At 43.2% G+C, this 25,401-nt stretch overlaps 1 protein-coding gene across 1 annotated transcript in view; it reads right to left on the bottom strand.

Moving 5' to 3' along the window:
- The window catches only part of b3glcta (beta 3-glucosyltransferase a), a 79,604-nt gene that overhangs the window by 31,001 nt on the left and 23,202 nt on the right, over positions 1 to 25,401 (bottom strand). Inside the window, exons 4-6 of the mRNA XM_083637768.1 lie at positions 16,173 to 16,282; positions 5,954 to 6,030; positions 5,088 to 5,199 (exon numbers count right to left, since the gene is read on the bottom strand). Coding sequence (XP_083493894.1) covers positions 5,088 to 5,199; positions 5,954 to 6,030; positions 16,173 to 16,282 — 299 coding nt within the window. The remainder of the gene's footprint in view (positions 1 to 5,087; positions 5,200 to 5,953; positions 6,031 to 16,172; positions 16,283 to 25,401) is intronic.

The following is a 25,401-nucleotide window of genomic DNA, read 5'->3' as shown; positions in this document are numbered from 1 at the left end:
TGGGCACACCTCTTAGAAAATTGGAACGGAATCTCATTTTTCTACGACGAAATCATCTCGTCTGCCGATGACTTAAAACTTTCTACAGATGCAGCACATTCACTGCTCCCCCTCCCGCTGGACGTCAAAACTAATCAAAAAGGTCATGGCACGAAAACCGCGTGTCTCCACAGCCAGTCTCTGCCTCAACTGAACTAAGTCCACCGTACAACAGCTCAGCCGAGGGTGCGGGTGCAACTCTCCCGAAGTGACAGTACACGACTGTCAAAACAAATGAAAAAGGCCCATAATAGACATACTGTAGACACGCAACTTAAAAGTCAAATCCAAGGGGAAAACGTACTTATTAACAATGGTCAGCCCACCTTTAATATTCCAAATGTCAAAATGCACAAATCAGAACGTGCATCTATTAGGAATAGAACGGATAGATAGGAAAACTATGAGAAAAATATCAAGCCTATCTTTGCCTCATACAATTTGGGATAAAGTAAGTGCACAACTAAAGAATATAACATTATGTCTACTCATTTTTAGACATTTTCATGCCATAATAATATAATGCTAAAGGTTAAATATTGCATCTTTAAGCCATTGCTGGCTATGCTCATGCAGGTTGTTGCGACCTTGGTCATTACTGACCTTAAAAAATGCAGGTCATCGCTGACCTTTTTCTTTTGGGGGGGGTGGTCCCCTCCCGGGGGGGTCCTCCCTTCAACAACTGGGCCGCTGTCCTCATCAGCCATGCGTCCTACATCCATCCAGAGCAAGCTGCTATATTATCAGCCCAAAGATGCCTCCTTCCATGATCGGTAGGAAGTATTAATGCATTTCGTTGGTGGCGGTCTTCTCTCCCAATCCCCGTTTGGTGCCCATGCCCGGGCAATTTGCATATAACCCCATAAGTGTCCTTGCCATTGCTTAACCTCAGTCAGCCCACGTCCTGACAATTTGCACAACCCATCATCCCTGCATTCTGCTTAAACATCAGTCAGCCCATGTCCTGACAAGTCAGCCCCCGTCCTGACAATTTGCTCAACCCATTATCTCTGCATTCTGCTTAAACCTGTCAGCCCACATCCCGAGAAGTCAGTCCACATCCTGACAACTTGCTCAACCCATTATCCCTGCATCCTGCTTAAACTTCAGTCAGCCCACGTCCTGACAAGTCAGCCAATGTCCCGACAATCTGCATAACCCATCATTCCGGCATTTGCATAAACCTCAATCAGCCCTTGGCCCCCTTTTCCTCATCTCTCCCCATCATCACATGACAGGATCCTGGTTCATCCTTCACTTCAAGACCACACTCCAGAAATGCAACATCCCTGCAGAGAACTATTCCAGTCACTCCTTCAGGATCGGAGCAGCCACATCAGCAGCCATGCAGGGGGCGTCCTCCGCCTCCCTTCAACAACTGGGGCGCTGGTCCTCATCCGCCTATGCATCTTTCATTCGACCAGAGCAAGACACCATATTATCAGCCCAAAGATCCCTCCTTCCATGACTAAAGAGGCAACAAGCACTGCGTTGGTGGTGATCAAACTCTCCTTTTCCTCATCAATGCGCCCATGCCCGGGCTATCCACATCCACGCCCTTGCAACCCCGCTTTGCCTTAAAAAAACCCGGTCAGCCCCTCATCTCCCGACATGCCTAAATTCTCCCCCCGTCAGCCCACGACCTGACTAAAGCATACCCCAGGCGAGCTCCATGACCCCCGTTTTCACTCTCCCAGTTCCTGAAATAACTTTAAATTCCTTTGGGGGATGTCCTATCTCATACAGCACTGACGCCCCTCTCTCATAAGCAAGAGGAGCGTCACATCATGGAGTCATACGCCATACTCAAACTGTCTATTCTGATTCAATAAAGTTTGTTAAAATTATATTACGAGTCTCTCATGATTGAAGTGTAGTCGCAGACTGTAGTTCAATCATGGAAGACCAAATAAGGCATTAATAGAGCACCCCATGCTGTCATAACCCTCAGCCCAAATGACGTCACTAAATGACGTCTCCATCTCCGACGTCACCTTCTCCATGACGTCCCAAATGACATCAGTTATGACATCATAAATGACATCAGTTATGACATCATAAATGCCCTTCTCCCAAATGACATCAGTTATGACATCATAAATGACATCAGTTATGACATCATAAATGCCCTTCTCCTGGTACTATATAAAGCCCCCATCACCACAGCTTAAATCACACTTGTGCAGTCATCACTCACCTTGTGTCAGCATCACGCATTCATCCAGCATCTCCAGAGCAAAAAGCTTCATCCCACCACCTCCCCAGATCACCACCAATGTCATGACTCCTGTTGGAAACAAATCCCCTTAGGGGGGATGTCCTATCTCATACAGCACTGACGCCCCTCTCTCATAAGCAAGAGGAGCGTCACATCATGGAGTCATACGCCATACTCAAACTGTCTATTCTGATTCAATAAAGTTTGTTAAAATTATATTACGAGTCTCTCATGATTGAAATGGTAATTAAACATCAAAACACCCGCGGCTTATAGACCGGTGCGGCTTATATAAGAAAAAAATAGTCAATTTTGGTGCTGCGGCTTATATACCGGTGCGCCTTATAGTCCGGAATTTACGGTAGTCAACGCACGAGGGACACCTACGGTACATGTGGTGTTTTCAGAGCAATGTAAGACAGTATTTCTGTTTGGTGGGGCGGGCCGTTGCGGGCAGACGGAGTATTAAAGAGATGAGAATACGTCTGATTTTACTGGACTGGTAGATTGCCCGTTTAAATGCTGAAGTACTGATACTTTCCTCATGGGTCCTTTCGCATCCACGGGTGACTGGTCCTCCGGGGTATGCTCGGTGTGCTGTGGTCGTCAACCCCGTCCTTGGTAGAGCAGGTAGCTCTTGAGAGAGGCGGGCAGGGGCAGTCCGTGGATTCTGCTCAGGCGGTCCCTTCCTAGAGCCGCCCGCACGGAGCGCCTGCACAGGTCCATCAGAGGGAGGGGATCCGGATCGAGTCCGTTTATGTACCGGGTTCGTATTTCAGTGTCCCCACACGGCGCTCACTGCGGGGTACACCTTCCTGCCCTTAAGTCCTCCGAACGCCACCCCTAGGTCATGTCCGTCCACTATGAAACCTAACATCCCCTCGTCCATGTCCAAGACGACTAACAGCGAGTCTGGTATTATGAAGGTGTCGTCGGGCTCCAGGAAGGGGGGGTGATAGTGGAGTTGTTTTTTTAAGATTGTTGTTCAAATAAACCCCCTCAGATCGGCTAAAGTTAAGAAATTATCATTGTCATCATCACAGAAGCTTCCTAATTTAATTTATCAGTCACCATCAGTCACATGGGGTCACTGGGGACCCAGAGGTAGAAAATAAACAAACTCAGCTGCGTGTAACAGCAAAGATAATTGAGAATGAGAAGGCAAGAGTATATAGTGCCTTTTTGAAAACAGCGCTGCGGCCATTTTGGCCTGAAATACGGCTCCTTGCTGGGGCAGAAGCTTAGTCTCCAAAATGGCGGATTGGCTGTGTGCTGTCGCATCTTTACAATAAAAGGTCTCTGGTTACCGTAAACCTCAGTTTCACAAACACAACAACAAGGAGAGAGACAACTACTTTTCACACTCTGTTTTGGATTAAGAGGATGTCCTGAAGTGTGACGGTGGATTAAAGACTTGATGACAAAACGTCATGTGATCTGGTGGATTATAGTCTTCGTGACAGAAAGAACAGGACACCCGATGGATTAACGTTACATGGATGCGAGTTTTACTGCAGAGTGCGACTTTCTGCTTAACTGCATGTAACGTTAAACTTTTCTCGTCCATGTATTCCTGGGAGTGCTTATTCTTTTCGTGAATGGATTATTTTACGTCGCTGGATTTGGAAGGGAAAGCAAATTGCACTACATTTCAGCTATTGCCGCCAGAATGAACCGTTCGCCCCATGGACCTTTCGGTCTGCCCAGAGTGCCCGAGATGCTACGGCACTCCAGCTTCAGCGCTTCTCCAAGCCGGTTCCCGTCAATCACCGTGAATCTGCCCGACGGCCTGGAGGTCAGTGCGACCAGGAAGTACGTGGCGTCTCGCGGCGGCCCCGCGGCCTGCATTTCCCCAGCGGCTCCCGGCTCTCGGGGCAGCTGCCTCTACTGGTCTTCGCCCGCGGCCTCTCGCACGTCCGCGACGAGCGGCCTCTCCCTCCGGCACGCTCGCACGCGTTCTTGGGCGTCCACGGCGCGGCGCTTCGTCTTCTGCTCTCCTACCGGGGCCGTCGCAGTGGCGCGCCCCGTGCCACGGGAACGCGCGCTGGGCCTTCTCGTCGGGGCTATGCTGGCAGCCTGTGGTCCGGTCGCTTCGCCAACGTCTTCCACGGGTAGAGAAGGCTTGTGGGTGCTGATTCGGTCTGCAGATCTGGTGCAAAACAACGCTTCGGAGGACGGCTTCGAGGGAGATGGACTGCCGTGAAGCTACTCCTGCTATGATCGGCCAGAGAGAGAGAGGTGACGTAGAACCCTTGCTATATATATGAGGATTAACTGACGTCATATTTGACGTCATAGCAGACGTCATACTAGGACTTTGACTGACCACGTTATGCTAGGACTTGACTGTCGTCAGGGGATGATCGGATTATGCATGAGTGGCCTTCAGCTTGAAATATGGTCTGGAGACCTCACTTCTTGTTCAGAAAAAGATTAATAAAGAATTCATGAAGCAAATATAATTGGTGGGAAAAGCTAGTTTGCTATACTTGGTTAAAAAACAAGTAATGTGACTTTTCATCACAACGCCAATTCATCACTTTCTGACTGACATTTATCCAATGTTTTTCACAGTGTTCCGTGTTCCATGTTCCAACTGTTCCAATCTACATCTCCAGTTGGAGTGACTCATTATGTCTGATAAGTTCCAGCCAGTTTACTAAGAAGTGAAGCTCAGCAGCTGCCCTGGAACCGGAGCCAACCTGATGCCTCTAATAGAGCCAATGATAAACAACCAATTTGGAGCTTGAAACAGAAATCTTTAGCCTTGATGAATTTGGCAGAGAAGAGAGAGAGTGAGAAGTGCAAATTAGTATATACCGGTACTCACTTTATTCCAGTCAAACTTTGCGAGGACCTGAACGAGTTTAGTCATCTTCACATGGGTTTCCTCCTCAAGAAATATAATCCAGGATGAGTTTTTGCCAAAGGAGCGAGATAAACTTAGGAGACAAAAAATAAAAATAAAATAAAAATAAATGCATCAACAAATTTGCCAAATGGCAGTGCTCTACCCTTAGTTCAAACAGCTTACAACAATGATAAATTATCAATTGAACATATCCATGTACAGAGAAAACCTACAAAATTTGTATTTTTATTCCAGCCCGCTCTGAGTGACCATACTGCGGCTCCTGACCCAGTCAGACCAAAGCAGCCACACAGTTTTCCCTAGAGGGCAGAGAGGCTATAAAAGCAACACCAGCATACACACTTCTTTCATGGAGGGTGTCTTTGTAACACTTTGGCTTTTGGTCATCTGGGTCCTCAGTCTTTATCATGGCAGGAGAAAAGACAGATTCCATCGCTATTTTGGCAGCTCTCTAAATTATTTATGCAATACTGGTACATATTTGGTTATTGAGGAGACCAGAGCATACACATACATACCATCATTATCATGCTGTTCAGACCACTGGATGACTACAAACATGTTGCCAATAGGCTTACTGTCATCGTTACAGATCCATCGGGTGAGAGATCAGTTATCGTGTCAGCAGTGATTTACATACAGTAGCCTTCTGAAGAGGTGCTGAACCTAAACCATGGCTAAAGGAACTAAATGCCGCCAAAACGCAAAAGCACCCACCTGTGAGAAGACACCATTTTGCTGTTTGTGTTATTCTGGCCACATTTTGCAGCCTCAAATCTTTGGTTAATCAGGTAATTTAAACCAGAAAGCTCTGTTGCACTTACTAAGGCAGCAGAGGGAGGATACTCCAGTCTCCTTCATGATCTGATAGACTGTGAAGAAGCAATACCACAGGTGGTTTCTGAAAGAGACAAGCAGAGACCATTTTATAAAGTCTACACAAAGCTAAGCTAAGGATGATCAAGGTAGACCTTGTAAAGTGAGGGGCGGTTAGAGAGACTGTCCTGTTACCAGAGATAAGAAGTAACTAAGTACAAATAGTCTGTTGCTGTACTCAAGTAAAATTTTCAGGTATCGGTAATTTGCTGACAACTTTTCTATTTTTGCTCCCTGTACTGTACTTATCTGTACTTTCTACTACATTTTCAAAACAGGCTAGTTACTTTAGTTTTAATGCACAACAGACAAAAACGATCTAATATTGTTTGTCTGTCTCTCTTGTCTCGTGCTCTCCCAGCTTTCATGCATTATGTGCACCTGTTTTGTGGAAAAACCATATCACACCAATTATTAATCAAATTACAGTCTTTATACTGTACATCTTAAAACATCTTTGGAGGGGATCTTTTAAGTGTAATAGTCTATGAATTATATTAATATGGCGTGAGTTTCAGTTAGCTTTGCACAGAAACAGCCGGTAGTGTAGAAATACTTTTTTAATTTGAAACAGTACTTTACTTTACTTACGGTACATTTCAGAGCGTGTATTTTTTTTACTTTTACTTGAGTAAACAAGTTGAATCAGTACTTCTACTTTTACCAGAGCCTTTTTTTTTTTACACAAGTAACTGCACTTCTACTTAAGTAAAGAATGTGTACATTTTCCCATCTCTGCTTTTCACTGGAAGGCCACAAGTTTGTTCCCTGCAACTGGATACGGTGTCTATCTGCTACAGGGGTGCTGCTTCTTGCAGTCTATATATGAAACAAACTTCTAAAAAAAACACCCCCCCCCCCAGGAACACCATTGCGGGGAAAAAGGGACAGCCTATTTTAGGCCGCAAGACAAGGACATGGAAAGTTCCGGTCGTTCCAAAATAAGGGAACTCTGTGTCTCAGTCGAATTGTGTGTAGTGAGGAAGGAATGGAGAGGTGTTGGAGGACTGACAGTGAGAGCAGACACTGTGAAGAAAACAAAGCAGCGGAGCGTAAGACCCTGAGGTTCATTACTGCACGGTCCACTCATCATGCAGGAAGTCAGGGGGAATATTATCCTCTGAGCTCTCTCACACTCTGTCTAACTGCGGCCTGTTTGAGTTAAGCAAACAGTCTGACACTGTTTACACTTATTAAACCCCATTAGTCAGTCAGGCTTTGTTAGCACTCGTCTAAGATTAGATCTATCTCAAAGCTAATGGCATAATGATAGTCACATTACGTCCATTGCGAGGGGAAAAGAGAAAAACATAGAAAACAATTAAAAAGAAAGGAAACATTGTAATGTTCAGATAATAGTACAACCTCAGAAACAGCGTTCGCTTCAGAGAGCTGTCAACATGGCTGTCATGAGAGAGGCATCAGAGCAGAAATTATTTCTTGGTGGCCATTGGCTGCCAGCTGCAGACTCCTAATCAAGAGATAAGAGCCTGTCCTTGTGTGGACATGCTAGCAATGAATAGGACAGCGATTACTTGGTGGCTTGGGAGAAGATGGGGGTCACTGACTGCTGGTTATAATGGAGGGGCAGGAAGAGATGCTTTTCATCATAGAGGAGACTGGGGGCAGACTGCAGATACAGCTGCCGCCTGTCAATGCCACATCAATAATGAGCCGGGGTAAAGAATGACATATGTTAGCCATAGCTAATGCAATAAAGGCCCGATCTGTAATTTCAGTGTAGCCTATTAAAACACTTTCATTCCCAGACTTTTCTCACTTTCTTTTTTCTTTTTTAATATAGGCTCTGATTCAGAATTGACTGGCTTTACTCATCTGCATAAATACTTAAAGACCCCCTAAAGTCAAAAACATGTTTTTCCTTCTTGTTCATTCACAGTTGGATGTTTGAGCTTCACTGAGCAGAATGATGTCTGTGCAGAGTTTGACACTAGAAGGCTGTTTTCACATCCATCTGCTGAAAGTGGAAAGTGTCTCTGTATTAATTGAAAATCCAATTTTAGGGGGAGGGCTAGTCTCACAGTAGCCAGCCGTAGATAAATATCTACGTCTGGGGCACAACTACCGCCCCCTGAGACCAAAACAAAATGTGTGACAGACATTGGAATTGACCAACGACGACAGACCTCCTTATTTGCTTGATGCAACTCGTGGGGCGGTACATTTTAAACGATGCACCAATGCACGCAGAGAGCCGGATTTCCATAACAGCCCAGCCAATCAGAGGCTTACCACAGGAATTCCTACTGTATGGCAAATCTGCTGACTTGTGCCTACGTGACCAATATATATACATACATACATACATACAGTGGGTTCGGAAAGTATTCAGACCCCCTTAAATTTTTCACTCTGTCATATTGCAGCCATTTGCTAAAAGCAATTCATTTCATTTTTTTCCTCGTTCATGCACACACAGCACCCAATATTGTCAGAAAAACACAGACTTGTAGACATTTTTGCAGATTTATTACAAAAAAACACTGAAATATCACATGGCCATAAGTATTCAGACCCTTTGCTGTGACACTTGTATATTTAACTCAGGTGCTGTCCAATTCTTCTGATCATCCTTGAGATGGGCCTACACCTTCATTGTGCTTAATTATATAGATTGGACTTGATTGGGAAAAGCACACAGCTGTCAATATAAGACCTTACAGCTCACAGTGTAAAGTCAGAGCAAATGAGAATCATGAGGTCGAAGGAACTGACTGAAGAGCTGAGAGACAGAATTGTGGCAAGGCACAGATCTGGCCAAGGCTACAAAAAAAATTCTGTTGCACTTAAGGTTCCTAAGAGCACAGTGGCCTCCATAAGCCTTAAATGGAAGAAGTTTGGGACGACCAGGACTCTTCCTCGAACTGGCCGTCCGGCCAAACTGAGCATCTGGGGGAGAAGAGCCTTGGTGAGAGAGGTAAAGAAGAACCCAAAGATCACTCTGGCTGAGCTCCAGAGATGCAGCAGGGAGATGGGACAAAGTTCTAGAAAGACAACCATCACTGCAGCCCTCCACCAGTCGGGGCTTTATGGCAGAGTGGCCCCACGGAAGCCTCTCCTCAGTGCAGAACACATGAAAGCCCGCATCGGGTTTGCCAAAAAACACCTGAAGGACTCCCAGACTCTGAGAAATAAAATTCTCTGGTCTGATGAGACCAAAATCGAACTTTTTGGTCTTAATTCTAAGCGGTATTTGTGGAGAACACCTGGCACTGCTCATCATCTGCCTAATACCATCCCTACAGTGAAGCATGGTGGTGGCAGCATCATGCTGTGGGGGTGTTTTTCAGCTGCAGGGACAGGACGACTGGTTGCAATTGAAGGAAAGATGAATGCAGCCAAGTACATTGATATCCTGGACAAAAACCTTTTCCAGAGTGTTCACAACCTCAGAATGGGCCGAAGGTTCACCTTCCAACAAGACAATGATCCCAAGCACACAGCTAAAATAACGAAGGAGTGGTTTCAGAACAACTCTGTGAATGTTCTTGAATGGCCGAGCCAGAGTCCTGACTTAAATCCAATTGAGCATCTCTGGAGAGACCTGAAGATGGCTGTCCACCAACGTTCACCATCCAACCTGACAGAACTGGAGAGGATCTGCAAGGAGGATTGGCAAAAGATCCCCAAATCCATTTGTGAAAGACTTGTTGGATCATTCCCAAGAAGACTCATGGCTGTATTGGCTCAAAAAGGTGCTTCTACTCAATATTGAGCAAAGGGTCTGAATACTTATGCCCATGTGATATTTCAGTGTTTTTTTGTAATAAATCTGCAAAAATGTCTACAAGTCTGTGTTTTTCTGACAATATTGGGTGCTGTGTGTGCATGAACGAGGAAAAAAATGAAATGAATTGCTTTTAGCCAATGGCTGCAATATGACAAAGAGTGAAAAATTTAAGGGGGTCTGAATACTTTCCGAACCCACTGTACATACATACATACATATATATATTGGAAGCCAATCCCTATCTTGACATCTTGTTCCCAGTAGGATCACTTTTGAGATGAAATATATTTTATTTTCATATTCATAGACTCTGGAATAGATTTTTAATGAGGGAGAAGGAGTAGATTTTAAGAAGATGATTACACTTTTTTGTGGGGGGAAAACATATCAGAAACAAATTATTATTCAAAGTAGAGTATTTTACATACATCTTAAAAGACTTTAGGGGTCCTTTAGATAATACAAGCGATACATGGGAAAGTATTTCAGAATGCAAGTTTTCTTTGTGTGCGTTAATGTTTATGATTAAAAAAAAATGGCACAATTAATGATCTTTTGTTCTATTTTGCCTATGTCTATTGTTTTATCTATCTATCTATCTCTTTGTGTAAAGGCATATTAAAGTCATTCAAGACATTAAAGTCAGTGAGGCTTATTGTGCAGATTCCAGGGCTGCTTTTCATTTGGAGTCGAGAGGCTGTTTGTTGTTGACATGAACAGCATCTGAGAGACGTTCTCAGTTGCCCTTGGTGCCGTGGAGCAGCTTAGGTTGTATTGTTGGAGATTTAGGACTTTAAGCTCATTCTACTGTCTTAAGTCGCTCTGCATATGAGCATGGGCTAAATGCCTGAAATATAAATGTAATGTAAATTCCTGTGTGTGTGTGTGGGTGTGGGTGTGGGTGTGGGTGTGGGTGGGGGGGTGGTGCTCCTTTTATTTCCTTTTTCCTTTCTTTTGTATTGTATTACTTGTTTCTTAGATTTTGGTTTCATTCAGATTTATGTTTTTGTTTTATGCAATTACTTGTCTTCTGTTGTACTTTCCTGTTGACGTAAAAAAAAAAAAGATTGGTAGCAAAAAAATTAAAATAAAATCTGAACATAGGCTATGCCTCCATTGGCTTCCAGTAAAATGTTCACAGCACAATATACTGTATATCAGACACGCTTGTCTGGTGAAACAGCATTTAGTGTTTACGCACCCAAGCAATGGAATAGCCTGCATGCTGACCTGAAATGAGCGCCGGCAATATGCTCATGCAAGAATAGACTTACAACCTTATTATTCAGTAGAGCTTACACATAATATGGTGGGCATGATAGTGCCTGTGTGTTGTGTTGTGCAGTGGGGGTGGGAGTGGGAGTGTGGTGGTGACAGGTTGGCAGTGTAGCTTTTATGTGTAATAACTTATTAGGAGGGTTGGGGTGGTAAGTGGGTTAGGGTAAATTGGTTAGATGCGGGAGTGCAATTCTCGTGTATATTTTTGTGTGGATAACCAGACTTTTCTCATGTACTGTGATCAGAATTTCCCGCTTTGTTTTTATTTCTTCTGCCTTTTTATTCTGTGAAATCACATTGGGCATTTGTAAGGAAATATGCAACACAAACAAATATGAGTGGGAGGGAGCTGGTCCTACTTTCCAAGCTATTTTTCTGGCTGTGTTATCCATTGTTGCCACTTAGAGTAGTCCCTCCCCCCTTTTTTTAGTCCTGCGTTTACGGTTAAAGTGATTTCCATTATAACTATGAGGTCAAGATAACTAATTTAGGTCATGAGTCTCATATTTCCTTTGAAGAGCTGTCAAGCATTTACTGCAGCCTCTTTGAAAAGTTGTGTATTGAAATTCTGCAGGGGGTCTTTAGCTAACGTAATTGCATGACATTACAGTACATGTCCATTTGTGAAATAGCTATTACAGGAGTATTAACGTTATAAAGTAGCAAGTTACCGTGTTAATGTTAAACTTTATTGCATGCTGCACAGATTTGCATGTAGTGTTGGGTAAACAAACACAGTTCTGACTAACGTTAACGTTCTAGTGATAAATAACACGTTTTGTTTCTTCAAGGGATGATCGCCGAATACCAGTGATGGGGACACACAACAGACAATCAAAGGATTTGTGAAAATTAACGCTATTAAATGTTGTAACGTTAACATTATTTACTCTTGCTCTCCTGAGATTATAACGGTAAGCTGTTACTGTCCAGGTTAATATTGCTGATGAACGTTGTTTCAACATAGGATATTGCAATAACATAAGCCAAATGCTGACAGATTTGAGACATTAGTGGCTTTTAAACATGAAGTCTGGATCATCTCTGGCTAGCCAGAGCAGGATATTTTCCGGTTTTACCTTTTTAAACATGAGGGGTCTTTGTTTAGAAACAGCTGGAAATGGTCAGTATTCTCTCTGCCAGTGGGCGGGGGAGGGGGTGCAGGAGCATGCACGTTATTCCCTACAAGGCAAATAGTTGTCGTGTCGTGTGAGTCGTCGTCGGCGCTGTGCTAAATTGAAAACAGCTTTAGCGAATCTTTAACCAAACTCCATTCAAAAACATGCCGTTTTAACGGAGTCCATTCCGACCACGATGAGTGGCAATGTGCCAAAAATGAGCGCTTCCGCCTTTGTTAGGCTACATAAAGCCGCCCAGTCAAAATAGTGGTCGGACCGTCGTCAATCACTGTGGGTGATTTATTTTACAAGTGGCATTCAAGTCATATCTGACTAGTTCTCAATGTATTTCTCCCCACAAAAGTTAGGCTTTTTCTGACATGGGAGCAAGCAAGCAGCGCAGCAGTAAGCGTCCCTCCTGATGCACCGGACCTGCCTGCCTGCATAGCTGAAGCGCGTTGGGATCCCTCTACCAAACAATTCAAGCCGTTTTTGCAGCACTTGAGGAAACCGTGAGTTTGCTCGTTTAATTCGTTGATATAAGCGATTGCCCGAACGATTCATTAATTAATAAACTACGTGAACGTGAAGTGCCACCACCCGCCCACATAATTGTTGTTTAACATGCAGGCCAACCAGCTAGGAGCGGGTTATAATACGGATTCCGGTGCATGTTAAGAAGTGGCTATTGAGAGATTTGCTTTGAACCATTTGTACGTATCTGCCAGTGACCGGAGAATATTTGTATTTGCTTGTTTTAATGCTTATGTCAATAAACATTGCCAACAAAGCCTTGTTGTTATTATGTATGCTATGTACTTAAGTAAATCATGTATCTGAATGTATCGCAAATATGATCGCAGAATGAGCCCATTAGTTGTCTGGTCAGAGCCAGGTTGGATAAAATGATCAGATGTGATATATAATAAAGATTGTTGATGTCGAGTGAACACGAACTATGACACAAACCCGAAGCTTGGACCAGAGGACATGACGACGGAGAAACAATCGACCAGCAGCCTGCTAGTTCAAATCAACGAGTGCCTTATATTTATTGAAATGAAATATGGTGATATCTGTAACAATTCAGCAGACATTACATAGGCTACATCATGCAACATATATTTTGATATAATTCAAACAATGGTTCCTTTCTCATACCATGGTGGGCTGGACTGTACAGTATTGCTGTGAAAAAGTTACATTATTTTGATTGTGTCACGTGTTACACAACATAAGTGATCTTATGTTGAGTAAGTTATATCGATAAAGTATGTTTCCCAATAATCAACGACACATTAGATTATATTTTTAACTGAGCTTGGTGGAATTACCTCAAGACAATTGTCTATCAGCTTTAAATGTCCAATATATACAGAAAGAGCAAATTAAACAAATGACTAGCAGCATTCAAATATGCACAAACTTTGTTGAAATGTGGTGATCTCATGTCACGTTGCATAACGTTATGCCCAAATGGTCTGATCAAATTAAGCGTACTTTACATGTATGGTAGGGAATTATTTTCATAATATTAAACCAACATTTATCTTCCATAATGAATTAAATCATAATCACAATTCTACGAAGACATTAGCTAATCACCACAGAGCCGCACAGACCAGTTTATCAGGTAATTTCGCCCGGCATCACAGACGTAAAATGTGTCCTGGTGATCAGCTCTGGAGCCGACTTGGTACAGTTTGGTCGCTACCTGGTCCTCTAAAATCCGATTTCGATATAACCCCTAGGTGCTATTTTGATAAACTGAGGTCATAACTGAGATCTATACTGTTATGTGACTACTAACATTATTAAAATATCATAAGGATAACACTGTTTCTAGTAGTTTACTATTAATCTACGGCTATGTTGCTAGGCTAGGGCAAGCCTGCCCTGGCTGTGCTGTTGTGATGAGTTTTCCTGGTTTCCTGCTTGTGTCAATCACAATCAAAAGTTAGTCTTATTTATCACCTCTTTTACTCGAAATGGGGCCATAATTTAGAAAACGGAGCCCATGAGAGCATGAAAAATACTTGAAATTGTTGATTCAGACCATAAACTCATTTGGAAAGTGTTTATTTAAGACATAGACCAAGAAATAAGTTGGGTCATTTCCCCATTTAGTTGCATGCACTGTACCTGGTAGTGCAAGACAGACTGTGCGCCCCACTGGCCATTTGAAAGAATGTAATTTCCGCATTAGCTTCAAACAGAGGGAGGCCGAATTGGGCACTGGTATTCAGCCAGGTGGAATATAATAATGTCTCACGACTTCTACGCTGCATTTCATCTGGCATGGAAGGGATTTAATTAACAGGAGCAGAGGGCATCATGAACTGCAGATGCGCTCTTTGTCTTGCTATGACATGATGCTGGTATGTTCACTGAAATGATCAAATATTCAGTAGGACAGTCACTGGAGTCCACTAATCACATGGTACACTCCATGTTTCCTGCACCGAGAACTCCCTGTTCGTCTGCCTACAGAAACTTTGCCCCTGCCAGCTGGTATGGCTCGTTAAGGCTCGTTAAAGCTCTCCATCCGATTCTCCCTGGATGCAAGCATAAAAAATGAGTAAATACAATCTGTAGCTGGAATAACAGCCATGCGAGCCGGCGCAGCTGGTTCTCAGAGGAGCAGCAGAACCTGAAGCCGCGCCCCAGAGACAGAGACAACATAAAAAAAAAAAGACATTGTTTTTCACACTACATTCCGATTTCGGATAGAGAGCTGGCTAGAAAGCGGCAAAGTTCTCTTTTGTTCATCGCCGTGTGATGACAACCAATTTCTATCAAGAATTTACTCAGAAGAAGCCCAGATATGGAGAGTTGATTTGAGTAGAATGATGATACATCATCATCATCATCATATATAAAAGGAAGTGGGCTCTGTTTGTCTGTTTATTAAAATGTCTGTCCCACAATGGATGATGTCATGACATACATATATACATTTTACTTTGCAGGCAGGGTGCTGTGGAATTCTAATGCAGTCTAATGCTAAATTATGTTGCATATTTCAAATTGCAGTTTCAAGTAGGGATGTTCATTTTGAAAATTTTCCAAAATCGATAATCGGTGAGAATTAACGATCAATTATCGATTATCGATTTTATTAATACTTAGAAAATTTTCAATTTTTTCAATTTTTTTTTTTTTTTTTTTTTTTTTTTTTTTTTTAACAAAATGAATGCCTATGGCAGAAAATACGAAAGACAACGTGTTCTCCTCAATGAACTCTTTATTTCAATGTGTCTCCTCTCCAACACTGCTGTCCCCGGCGCATGCCGGTGTGAATTTCTCATGTTTAAAACAGTTTTGTTGGCACAAAGGCCTGTGCACAGCCAGAAAACTAGAGACTATATGAAGCTCCACCTCACGTTAGTCGGCTGTGCAATGGAGTGGGGCGAGGAGGAACGAATTCCACCCAAACCTAGTCCAAAAAAAAAAAAATTTTTTTTTTTTTTTTTTTTTTTTTAAATAATTAAAAAATCGATCCAAATGCCACAGGATCGATTCCAATCCTTAACGATCGATTATCGATTTTCGATAATTGATGAACATCCCTAGTTTCAAGTTTCATATTTTAAAGTACTGCAGGGGGTTAATCTGAAGATTATCACGAATAATTATTTGTGCCAGAATTCAATGTTGAAGATTACAACAGCAATCAGTATAAGCAGTATAATAAACCAAGCAAGTTTTTGTTTTCTGTGTAAGCAATGCGAGAACGTATGAAATCCATCCTCTCAGATGGACTACCAATTTAAACAAGCAGTATTTGCATCCATTTTCAAAATCAGTGCTGACACCATGTGGCAATAAAAACATTTTACACAAGCTCGCGTTCAGATGGGACTTTTGGGTGCTGGTGGTGATGATAAATACCGGATTAGAGCGACTGTTTGTTGAATCTTTTTAGGTCTGTGCCCCTGTACAGGTTTATTGTTGGCGAATGTAAGGGCGTGTGCGTACGTTTGTGTGTGTATGTGAAGGGTCGCTACTGTAGGTTCTTACCTCTGTCAGACTTTGCGCCTGCTTCAGTAAATCTGCTCTGCGTCTTTCTGCCTGCCTCACATGGAAGGAGTTGCTCTGACTCTGGATGACAAACACTATCTCCCGCAGGTCTGGGGGAAACACAAAAGGACAGAGATCAGAGACTGCTCACCTACTGTGAAAAAGGATCATGGCAATCGATGACCTTCTGAGAGCAAGACAAGATAAGAGACAGTGTCTGTATAAGCGAGGTGACTTCTGCAGCGGAGGGCAGCGTTAACAGATTCCGTTTGCTAATCTCCCTTATTGGCTTGGTGATAATAACCCCCACATCAAGAGCTTAATTGGCTTGGGGTAGAGTGTATGTAAATGTCACAGCCCAGATTGTGTTACTTAATAAAATGAGATGAGTTTCTGTATCTGGTGCTGTGGGAAAAAAAACAAATGGTTTACACAGCCCAGCTGTCTGGCTGAGTTTCCGAACCACATTGTCAATATTATTCATTCGTAATGCATGTTAAGGCAAAGGTTCACACTGAGTCAGTGTGGTAACTCTGACTCACCAATGTCAGTTTAACTGCTGCTAATATAAGCTTTGTCAGCGTTGATGACATGTTTAGATACTATCTTTGTTATTGGTTCTGCAAATTGCAGGTCTATCGCTTCATGTGAAATCTATTTAAAGTGCAGCAATAGTGACAGGAGGACTCGGTGACATTAGCTGCACAAATAAGTCCATATAAACCCTGTGGCTCTCATGGCTGGCCAATACGATCAAAACTCGACTGAAGGATTGGGGGTGTAAAACGGTAAAAAAAAAAAAAAGGTCTTTTGTCTTTTGCTCTGTGCAATTACATCTGCCAGTTCTTAAATCCGTTAAGCTGTCCTCCACATCAAAATGAAAATTTCCAGCAGCACCTGGCTAGAATGACTGCAACAACAAGACAAAACTTTTCAAAGCCAGGATTTAGAGCTGAGAGGTGGCAGCCCACATCCAGGTCCAAAGTAAGTAGAAAAGTGGAAGGGACGTCAGTTTTGCTGCCATGATGTGCGGCTCAGATACTCCCGGTAATGAGATGTGCATACTTTCCAATTAATCTGGGCTCAAACAAACAAGGGGCTTGGTGCCAAATAATTTGCACAAACTGGAAACATTTTAATTAGCTAGGCTACTTAAGTATTTGTACATAATGTAGTCATAAAGGATATACCGTTTGGCATAAAATCTGATTAAACAGAAGACATTTTTTTTTTAAACGAAGTTTCACAAAATTTGCTGAGTAAGGATATTTTAGCGTCTCAAAAACATAAATAAGTAACAGCAGCTGCTGACGGGTCTATAATCATCCCTTTGGAATAGTTGGGGAAAAGTAATGTGCGGGGCGAGCGGAAGGGGGAGTGCTGCTGACAAAGGCAGGATTAGATGGAGTGCCTCCTCTTCAATTACACTACTTGAACCTATTCCCACCCTGCGCTGCGATATTAGCAGTGGGGTCAGGGGTAGGCAGTGTGTTGGGATCACTGTATCTGTGTCAGATCTTTTTTATTTAGTTGGGTGGGTGTGTCTCCGCCTTGCTCCCCACATAACAAAGCAGCCATTGATCCTGCAGCCCTGGCAAGGGGTGGGGATTTACTTGTTAAATCTCAGCATGTCCATCTCCAACACATCTAACCTCCGCCGAGAGCTGAGCTTAGAGAGCAAATATGTCTCCCATACCACCACACCACCTCTAAATGTCCTTCTGCTGAGTCTGCTAAATTGAAAGGTGTGTGTGTGTGTGTGCACACATGTAAATATGTGTGTGTGTGTGTGTGTGCATTTTATTCCACATAAAGCAGTGTATTCTAAAGCCCCAGGTGCAGTACCAGCCCCATGATACTGCACAGTACAGCAATAAGAGCAGCTGCATGAGACTCGCAGGCAGAATCAGATAAGCAGTTTGCCAATCCCTCATTGTGTAGATAATGCGGAGCCTATGTCAAAGCAAGGGAGAATGAGGGGTAAAAAAAGAAACTAATTAAGAGTGAATTCACTGGCCTGGGCTCTACACTAATGGCTTTCGATTAATCATCAAACAACGGGGGGAGAAAAGGGGAAAAGGAAAAATCCTCTTAGAGTCCCCTTCTCCTCTCGTCTCCATCACTCCTGTGTCCTTCTCCTCTGCTGTCACACTCACCTTTGTACACTCCATTGAAGGCCATCCCAGATTGCAAGTATGCAATCAATAAATCTAGTGAATTACAGGGCAAAGATTTGAAACAGCTAAAGAAGGCGCAAAGCACTTTCCAATGACACACTGAGATGATACGCTGATGCCTGGATCTCGGCTGAGAAGAATATGGCCCAAATGAAAGAGACGGAGCGGAGGTGCCCAGGGAGACACAGGAGAGCCGCGGCCGGCTCCTCGTCACCTGGGCACAGTCAATTTATTTTGCCAGACCAATGGAAGTAGAAAGCACCAGTGTAGTGTTCGTTTATCTGCCCTCGCTCCTTCAGTATTCCATAGAGGCCATTCCATAGATAAAAAGACTATCAGCCTTGAAATATATTGGATGAAATTGGATGAGACACGGGAGAATTCTGCCTCTTTCTCTCGGATCTGATGCTTTTCTCAACGCATGGAGCCATCCTTTCAAGACCATCACCATCTGGTCCACAGCAAGCTCTCAAAAGGCTTTCTGAGTGTTGTGCAGTGTGTATTCACTACCTCTTAACGGCACAGGCCTTTATAGGTCTAACGCAACACAATCCATAAACAGAATTGAACAACTTCTATAAAACAAGCATGGCAAGAAAGAAAATGAAACAGGAAAAACACAGGGTAGGCAAGGGCAGATTTTAGCAAGGCAAAACAATCTGGCTATTCTACAGCCCTAACCGACCTCCTCACCTAACCTAAGCATGTGGCGGTTAGAAATCTGCACATAAATGTAGTTTGTGTTGTTGTGGAGGTCCGGCCCTGCGGCGCTGTGACCTCGTTGACACTGAGCAGTGGTGACACTTCCTTACAGCAGGGTGGCAGACGGAGCCGAGGGGCAGAGGAGCTGTGACCTGTGGGCTCTCCTGCAGCTCTGTCATCTCCATCAGTGTCACAGAGCAGGTGTGTGTCGTCAGCACAGCCCTCACAGTAACTTTCCACTTCAGCCAAACAGTGAAGTAAACAGACTGCCGTGGCATTGCAAGCGAGAGAAAACAGTAACACACATACACACACACACACACACACACACACACAGCACACACAAATCAAAGTGTGACTAGTCTAGTGTGGCAGCGGGATTGTTAAGTCTAGTGGAAAATTCTGACTACGAAACGAAGAACACACAGGAGGACAGAAGGCAAATCAATAGGGCACTCGCGATGACAAACGTCGGCGAATGTCGAAAAAAAGCTGGAAGTGAGCGCGCGGGGGCCATTATGCTGTTGTGGGAAACAATGGAACTGCCACAGATCCTGAGCACTTCATCGCTGGCACATAGTATCAGTGATGATGGAGGGTGTCAATAGCTCATTTCCATAGGCGGCAGGCCCTGCTTACCGTATCTGTCCACCAGTGGTGTAAAACCCGCCACACTCCGATGACTCAAATCATTGCACTCCCCGAGACAAGATGGCCAAGAACCATCCTTCTCCTTCAAAAATCCCCCCTCCCGGTGCCCAAATGACGCTTTCCGAGAGACAGAGCGCACCGGAGAGAATTGGGCTGCAGTTTCCTGACCAAGCTAACCATGACCGTCACACTGGATAACACCAGAATTTAATAGCCAATCGACAGACACGCGGTGATATTCAATCTAGAGGCACAAATCCGATGCAACCAGCTGTTAGGCTGCAGATTTTTTGATTTAGCCATATTAAAATAATATATTTCCTCTATAGGCAATCATGCAGTATGGCGCCAGGCCTATGTGTCATGCAGCAAGTGGAACGATTTCCTCTCAGCCCTCTTCTCATATTAATACAGACTTTTAATTACGCGGCTCCAGGATCAATACAGAACATGCTGTATTTAACGTTTAGCTTACTGCCCAAAAGGTCAGTGTCAGAATTATCTCTATGTAAAATAGGAGAAAAATAACAGGGAGGGGAGGGGCAGGCAAAACAGAAAGGGAGTGAAACCAAGAAGCAAACCAATGGAGATAGGGCGATGCACTAAGATTGGGAAAAGAGCCGAGAGAGAGAGAGAGAGAGAGAGAGAGAGAGAGAGAGAGAGAGAGAGAGGGGCAGGATGCATGAGGGGAATGCCATCAGAGAGAAAAAGCCACTCTCCTGTAAAAAAATGCTCATTACAATTCTCTCCAAGTAGGAAAGCACACACACACACACACACACACACACACACACACACACACACACACACACACACACACGATTCAACACATGAAGTTCAGAGGAGTGGCTGCAACCTGCAATAATCACAGTCATTATAGGTTCTCATGAGTTCACGACTCCATGGACAACTCTGCCGAAGACTAATGAGGGTTGAAGGCAGCCCTAAACCCCACTTTGCATCAATAATTCAGGAGCCTAAGGCAATTAACTTTTAACAGATTCCAAGTTTTGCTTGTGAAGCCCATTCAATACCCATAATAGAATTTCACAAATGGAAGGATGTCCATTTCAAAATAAGGGCTGTATCTCTACCTTCCTGGAAAGCTTTTTTGAAGCTACACATTTTTGATAAGAATCCCCATTAGCTGTGCAGCTGTGTCACCAGCTATTCTTCCTGGTGTCCCACTATATATATAACACAATATACATCCAGAACATATGCACAGAGTTTAAAACCAGGATACAATCAAATCTAAAATTAGGCCCACATGTCATGAAAGACAAGCCGATAATAGTGAAACTGCTTGACAACCGTTTGAACAGATTAGGTCTTCTTGGCAACACGAGGTGTCCAGAATGCTGGCAGGTTTTGTGACATTTCAGGTTGAATGCGTGGTGTGCCGTCTTAATCTGGACAATGAAGTCATCAGCCACGTTCAGCACAGACAATGGATTTTTGTCTCTGGGGACAAGACTGCAGGCAAGCAGCACTTGGCAAACATCGGAGAGAGAAAGACAGAGAAAGAGGTAGAGACAACATGTGCTAGTTGGTAGGCAGGAAAAGAGTCCAATCAACATCTTGTGAACATACTTTCTAGGAGCTCCAGTGCTGATTTCCCATGGCCGGGAGGGCCTGGCTTGCAGCCACTGCAGGAATACAATGGAGCTGCTGCAGAGGGGACAGTCTTCCTGGGGCCCAATTATTGTTATAGCGATAATCTGATTTAAACTCTGGCAGACCTTCTTTGCTCTGAAGCAGCTTTGTTCACTGTTTGAAGTACAGATTTGAGCTATAGACTCAACTATCAAACGCTCTACATATTAAAAGGAAAAATCCACCTAAAAATAATTTAACACTGTAAAAAAGATTTTTGCGATGTAACTTGCATTTCTGGGCACATTTTGTTGTTTGGTGGTATTTTTCTGGATAAGTAGCCAAATGTAAACAATGTGATGTCACGTCAAGATTGCAGCTATAATGGCAGATAGATTTTGGCGTCAGCCAGTCACTCAGTATCAAAGAGAAAGGGCTTCTTTCTAGCCTCAGCATACAGACAACTACACAGGCAGAAGTCCATCTTAGAAGAGGCAGGGAGCAATTTCTACACTGAGTACAGCCTCAGCAGAAAGAGGCAGAAAGTCCTGCTCCACTATTGCTATCACTGCTGCTCTCTCCACCTACACAGCTGAATGCAACACGTCCACATCCGTTATCTGGAGGTTGTCCAAAGGCATTCTGCAAAACGTAGGAAATCCCTCATTGAAGGATAAGTCTACAATGCAGGTCGAGGAAAAGTGGGCACACTGAAAAAGTAAATTACAACACTTTGTCACAAAATATAATGTATAACCATAACAACAAGGGTGTAAAGACTAAGGGTATATGTTTTGTTTTTCCATGCTATTTTCATATTCCTTGAATCAGTTTTTCCTCAATTGGTGGGTCACAACAGAAAAGTGGTTCAAGGGATATCTAATATATTGGGATGTGATTTCATAATCAGGTCTCAGTGGGTCTCAGTTCAAAATCCTTGGGGAAATCTTGATAGTTTGCCTGGAAAAATAGTTTAATGCAAACTCTCTATAGAGTCATTCAGAGTACTTCTCGAAGATACATTACATAGGGATTGCTCTTGTTTTTCTTAAAGTTTTTATCATCTTATCTTATTACCTATTTCTGCTGTAATTTTTCATAAATGTCTAAATGCACTGTAACAGGGTGTCCTTGCAAATGAGAGCTTGCTCTCAAGGGCCTCCCTGTATTTATATAAAAAATAAAATAAAATAAAATAAAATAAAATAAAAATTAGGCCATTTGTAATATCATACAGCAGAGTAAAATCTTGTGTTTTCAAAATTCAGCCATTTAAGGTGACTGCTCAACCGGGGAAAAAGTATTTAAAGTCGAGCTGAACTCAAGAATTACTTTTCTTTTCTTTTAGTTCAAATACCTGGGTATGCAGTGCACCTATTTAATAATGTATGCAAAACAAATCACAACAATCTAATTTCTTTAGTTTTTCACATCAAAAGTTCGTTTTTCAAGATTTCATTGATAACAGTAATTTACAGTTTGCTGACGTCACCCAGTACTATAAAATTTCTACCCTATTTCAACCAATCATATCACGACATGCAGCTGTCAATCAAATCTTCATTTCTGGATCATTTTCTCTTCCAAATGAAGTCGAAAATGGCGCCTAGTGTCTCTCATCTGGCAGAATTCCTATCCCATAAACTAACTACTAACTTGGCCAATTGTTAGAAACATGAACAAAAAACAAAAACTATAATCTCTATGAATGCAAAGAAATGTAACTGGCTCGTTAAAACGCGCATTCCAGGGATATCGTATCCTTACAGCAGCGATAATGGCGCGCTCATCCGAGAGCTTGGTTGTCAGGGGTTGCACCCCGGAGATTCCAGGCCGACGTGCTGCACTCTCCGCTCGGCAACACGAAGGCAGCTGGCTGCCTGCGGGTCGCTGACATCCACTCCTCCCGTCAAAAGGCTCTTCCCGAGGGGAGCGCCACAACACACTGAATCCCACTCGATTTGGAGGCGGAACACGGCAGGATTGGCCAAAGCCCAATCCAGTCCCCAGAATTAAAATCATTGACATGATACTATGACCCGCCTCTCAACCTGTCATCTTAGACAAACTATGTTTTCAGTCTGAAACGGACTCATTATGCACGTGACGAACAGGTTCAGTTCGACTTTAATGATCAGCAACATCTGTAATCCACATCTGAAATAAATAAATTGCCACCGCAAAGTATATAGAATCAAAAAGCGAGTCTAATGATAAAATAAGTGATAACACTCTGTACATTCCTGATTCTGTGGTCTGGGTGAACAGCCGACTGGATTTTAATCTAAACAGAGCAGAACATCATTGCCTTGGTTCCACTTACTTAAAAAGCTGGGGTTGGCAAGCACAGCAAAATGTCAGACTGGCTCAGAGACGGTATCTTAAATAGAATTATAGTGCTGGCAAAACTTCTTTGATTGTCCACAGTCCTCATAAATAAATATTATTGTCTTAAAGTGTATTTATATACCTACACATACTGTATTGTAGCCTTAAACGTGAGCCTTGAGCAGATTTTCTAAGTTACACCACTGGACATGATCTGAAATTTATTACCACCCATACATACCTACAAGGATGGACTGATTGATGGAGTACTACACTTGGCATTATTATTCATTATTGTGACTCATCTATCCTGACGCCTTGCCTATGAATCAACATTTTATCTGAACTGCTAGAGCTTGGTAGACGATAGCCTTGCCCAATTTGTATATTAATCTGTTGGTGGTGGTGGTGCCGCAGGATAAAATGCTGCTTTGCTAACAATATTATAATTTAATATCAACAGATCTAAGAAGAGATGAGCGGAACATTGCAATGTGAATCTCACCACCATCCCTAATTAAATGGTTGGATTGATTGATGAATCGCAACACTCTCAGCATTATTATTCATTGTTGTGACTCCTGACTCCTTGCCTATAAATCAACACTTTAGCTGAACTGCTCCGGCTAGGCATTTGACATCAACATTGTAATTTAATATGAAGAGATCTAAGGACAGGTTCAGTGTTAGCAGGATATTCCCTACATGCACTGAAATAATGATCACTTGGAGAAGAGCGCTCCTGAACATCAGTGATGTTGGCGCTACAAAGGCACGTTCGCTACATCAGAAAATGCCTATTTGCTCATCTGGAAAACACTCGCAGAATTATGCATCTGTTTTGTTGACTATTTTGCAGGGGGTTACAGTTCACTGAACAGGCACACGGGGCTCACTCTACTTTTGGAGTATGTTGCGCATGCATGCACAATTTTGAGCATGAACTGCCCCAGCATTTTGATGTTCCAGACAGTCATCTCAACATTGTTCGTTAGTTTGAAAGTTTGAAATGTATTTTCCCGAGGGGTTTAGATATGCGACGCTGAACTGTGTTTCTGCTGACAATCTGTGTTGTTGAAGGTGGCATGTTGCATATTTATGAATCATTACATGCAACACCTTCCTGCCCGGGGGGAGGAATTGAACACTTTTTTTACCCTGTAATTTTACTGGTAAGGAGACGGAGTACAGTATGAGAGGTTTCTTTTTTAAATAACCACACAACATGTATCATGCAATTACTTTATTTAGATTCAGCACAATGTATTCTCTCTAAAGAAACATCATTTGAGCCACATACACACACAAAAGGTCAAACGTTTCCTAGTCTCGCTGGCCAGCCTCCTCTCCCTTCCGTCCGAGGAGTCTGGCGCCGCAGGTCTCCATAACTGGGATAAACCCTCCCCTGCTCTCCCATTGGAGGCGTCGGTTTCAGACGCTGTCGGATTTCCGCTCCCCGCTTAAGAAGCTCTGTCATTGGCTCCGACCATGTCAATCAGAGTGGCTTCCGCTCCCTCCTCCCTGTGTGTTGCTGTAAATAGTCCACTGCCGCCTCAGTGAAAACAACAACGCTAACTAGCTAGCAAGCTAACGGCAGAAACCGACACGCTAGCTCATTGCTACACGCTGAAAACGGCAAGTTGGATTGTTTGAAACTATTTTCCAAGGGCACTGCCGCTAAGCACCGCCTATCGCAATCCCACTATGGAGACCTGCGGCGCCGGACGCCTCGGACGGAAGGGAGAGGAGGCGGGCCAGCGAGACTAAACGTTTCC

Source organism: Poromitra crassiceps (genome assembly GCF_964638095.1).
Source record: "Poromitra crassiceps genome assembly, chromosome: 5".
Classification (NCBI taxonomy): Eukaryota; Metazoa; Chordata; class Actinopteri; order Beryciformes; family Melamphaidae; genus Poromitra; species Poromitra crassiceps.
Note: the sequence above shows the minus strand (reverse complement) of the source record. Positions and strands in the feature narration are given on the sequence as shown.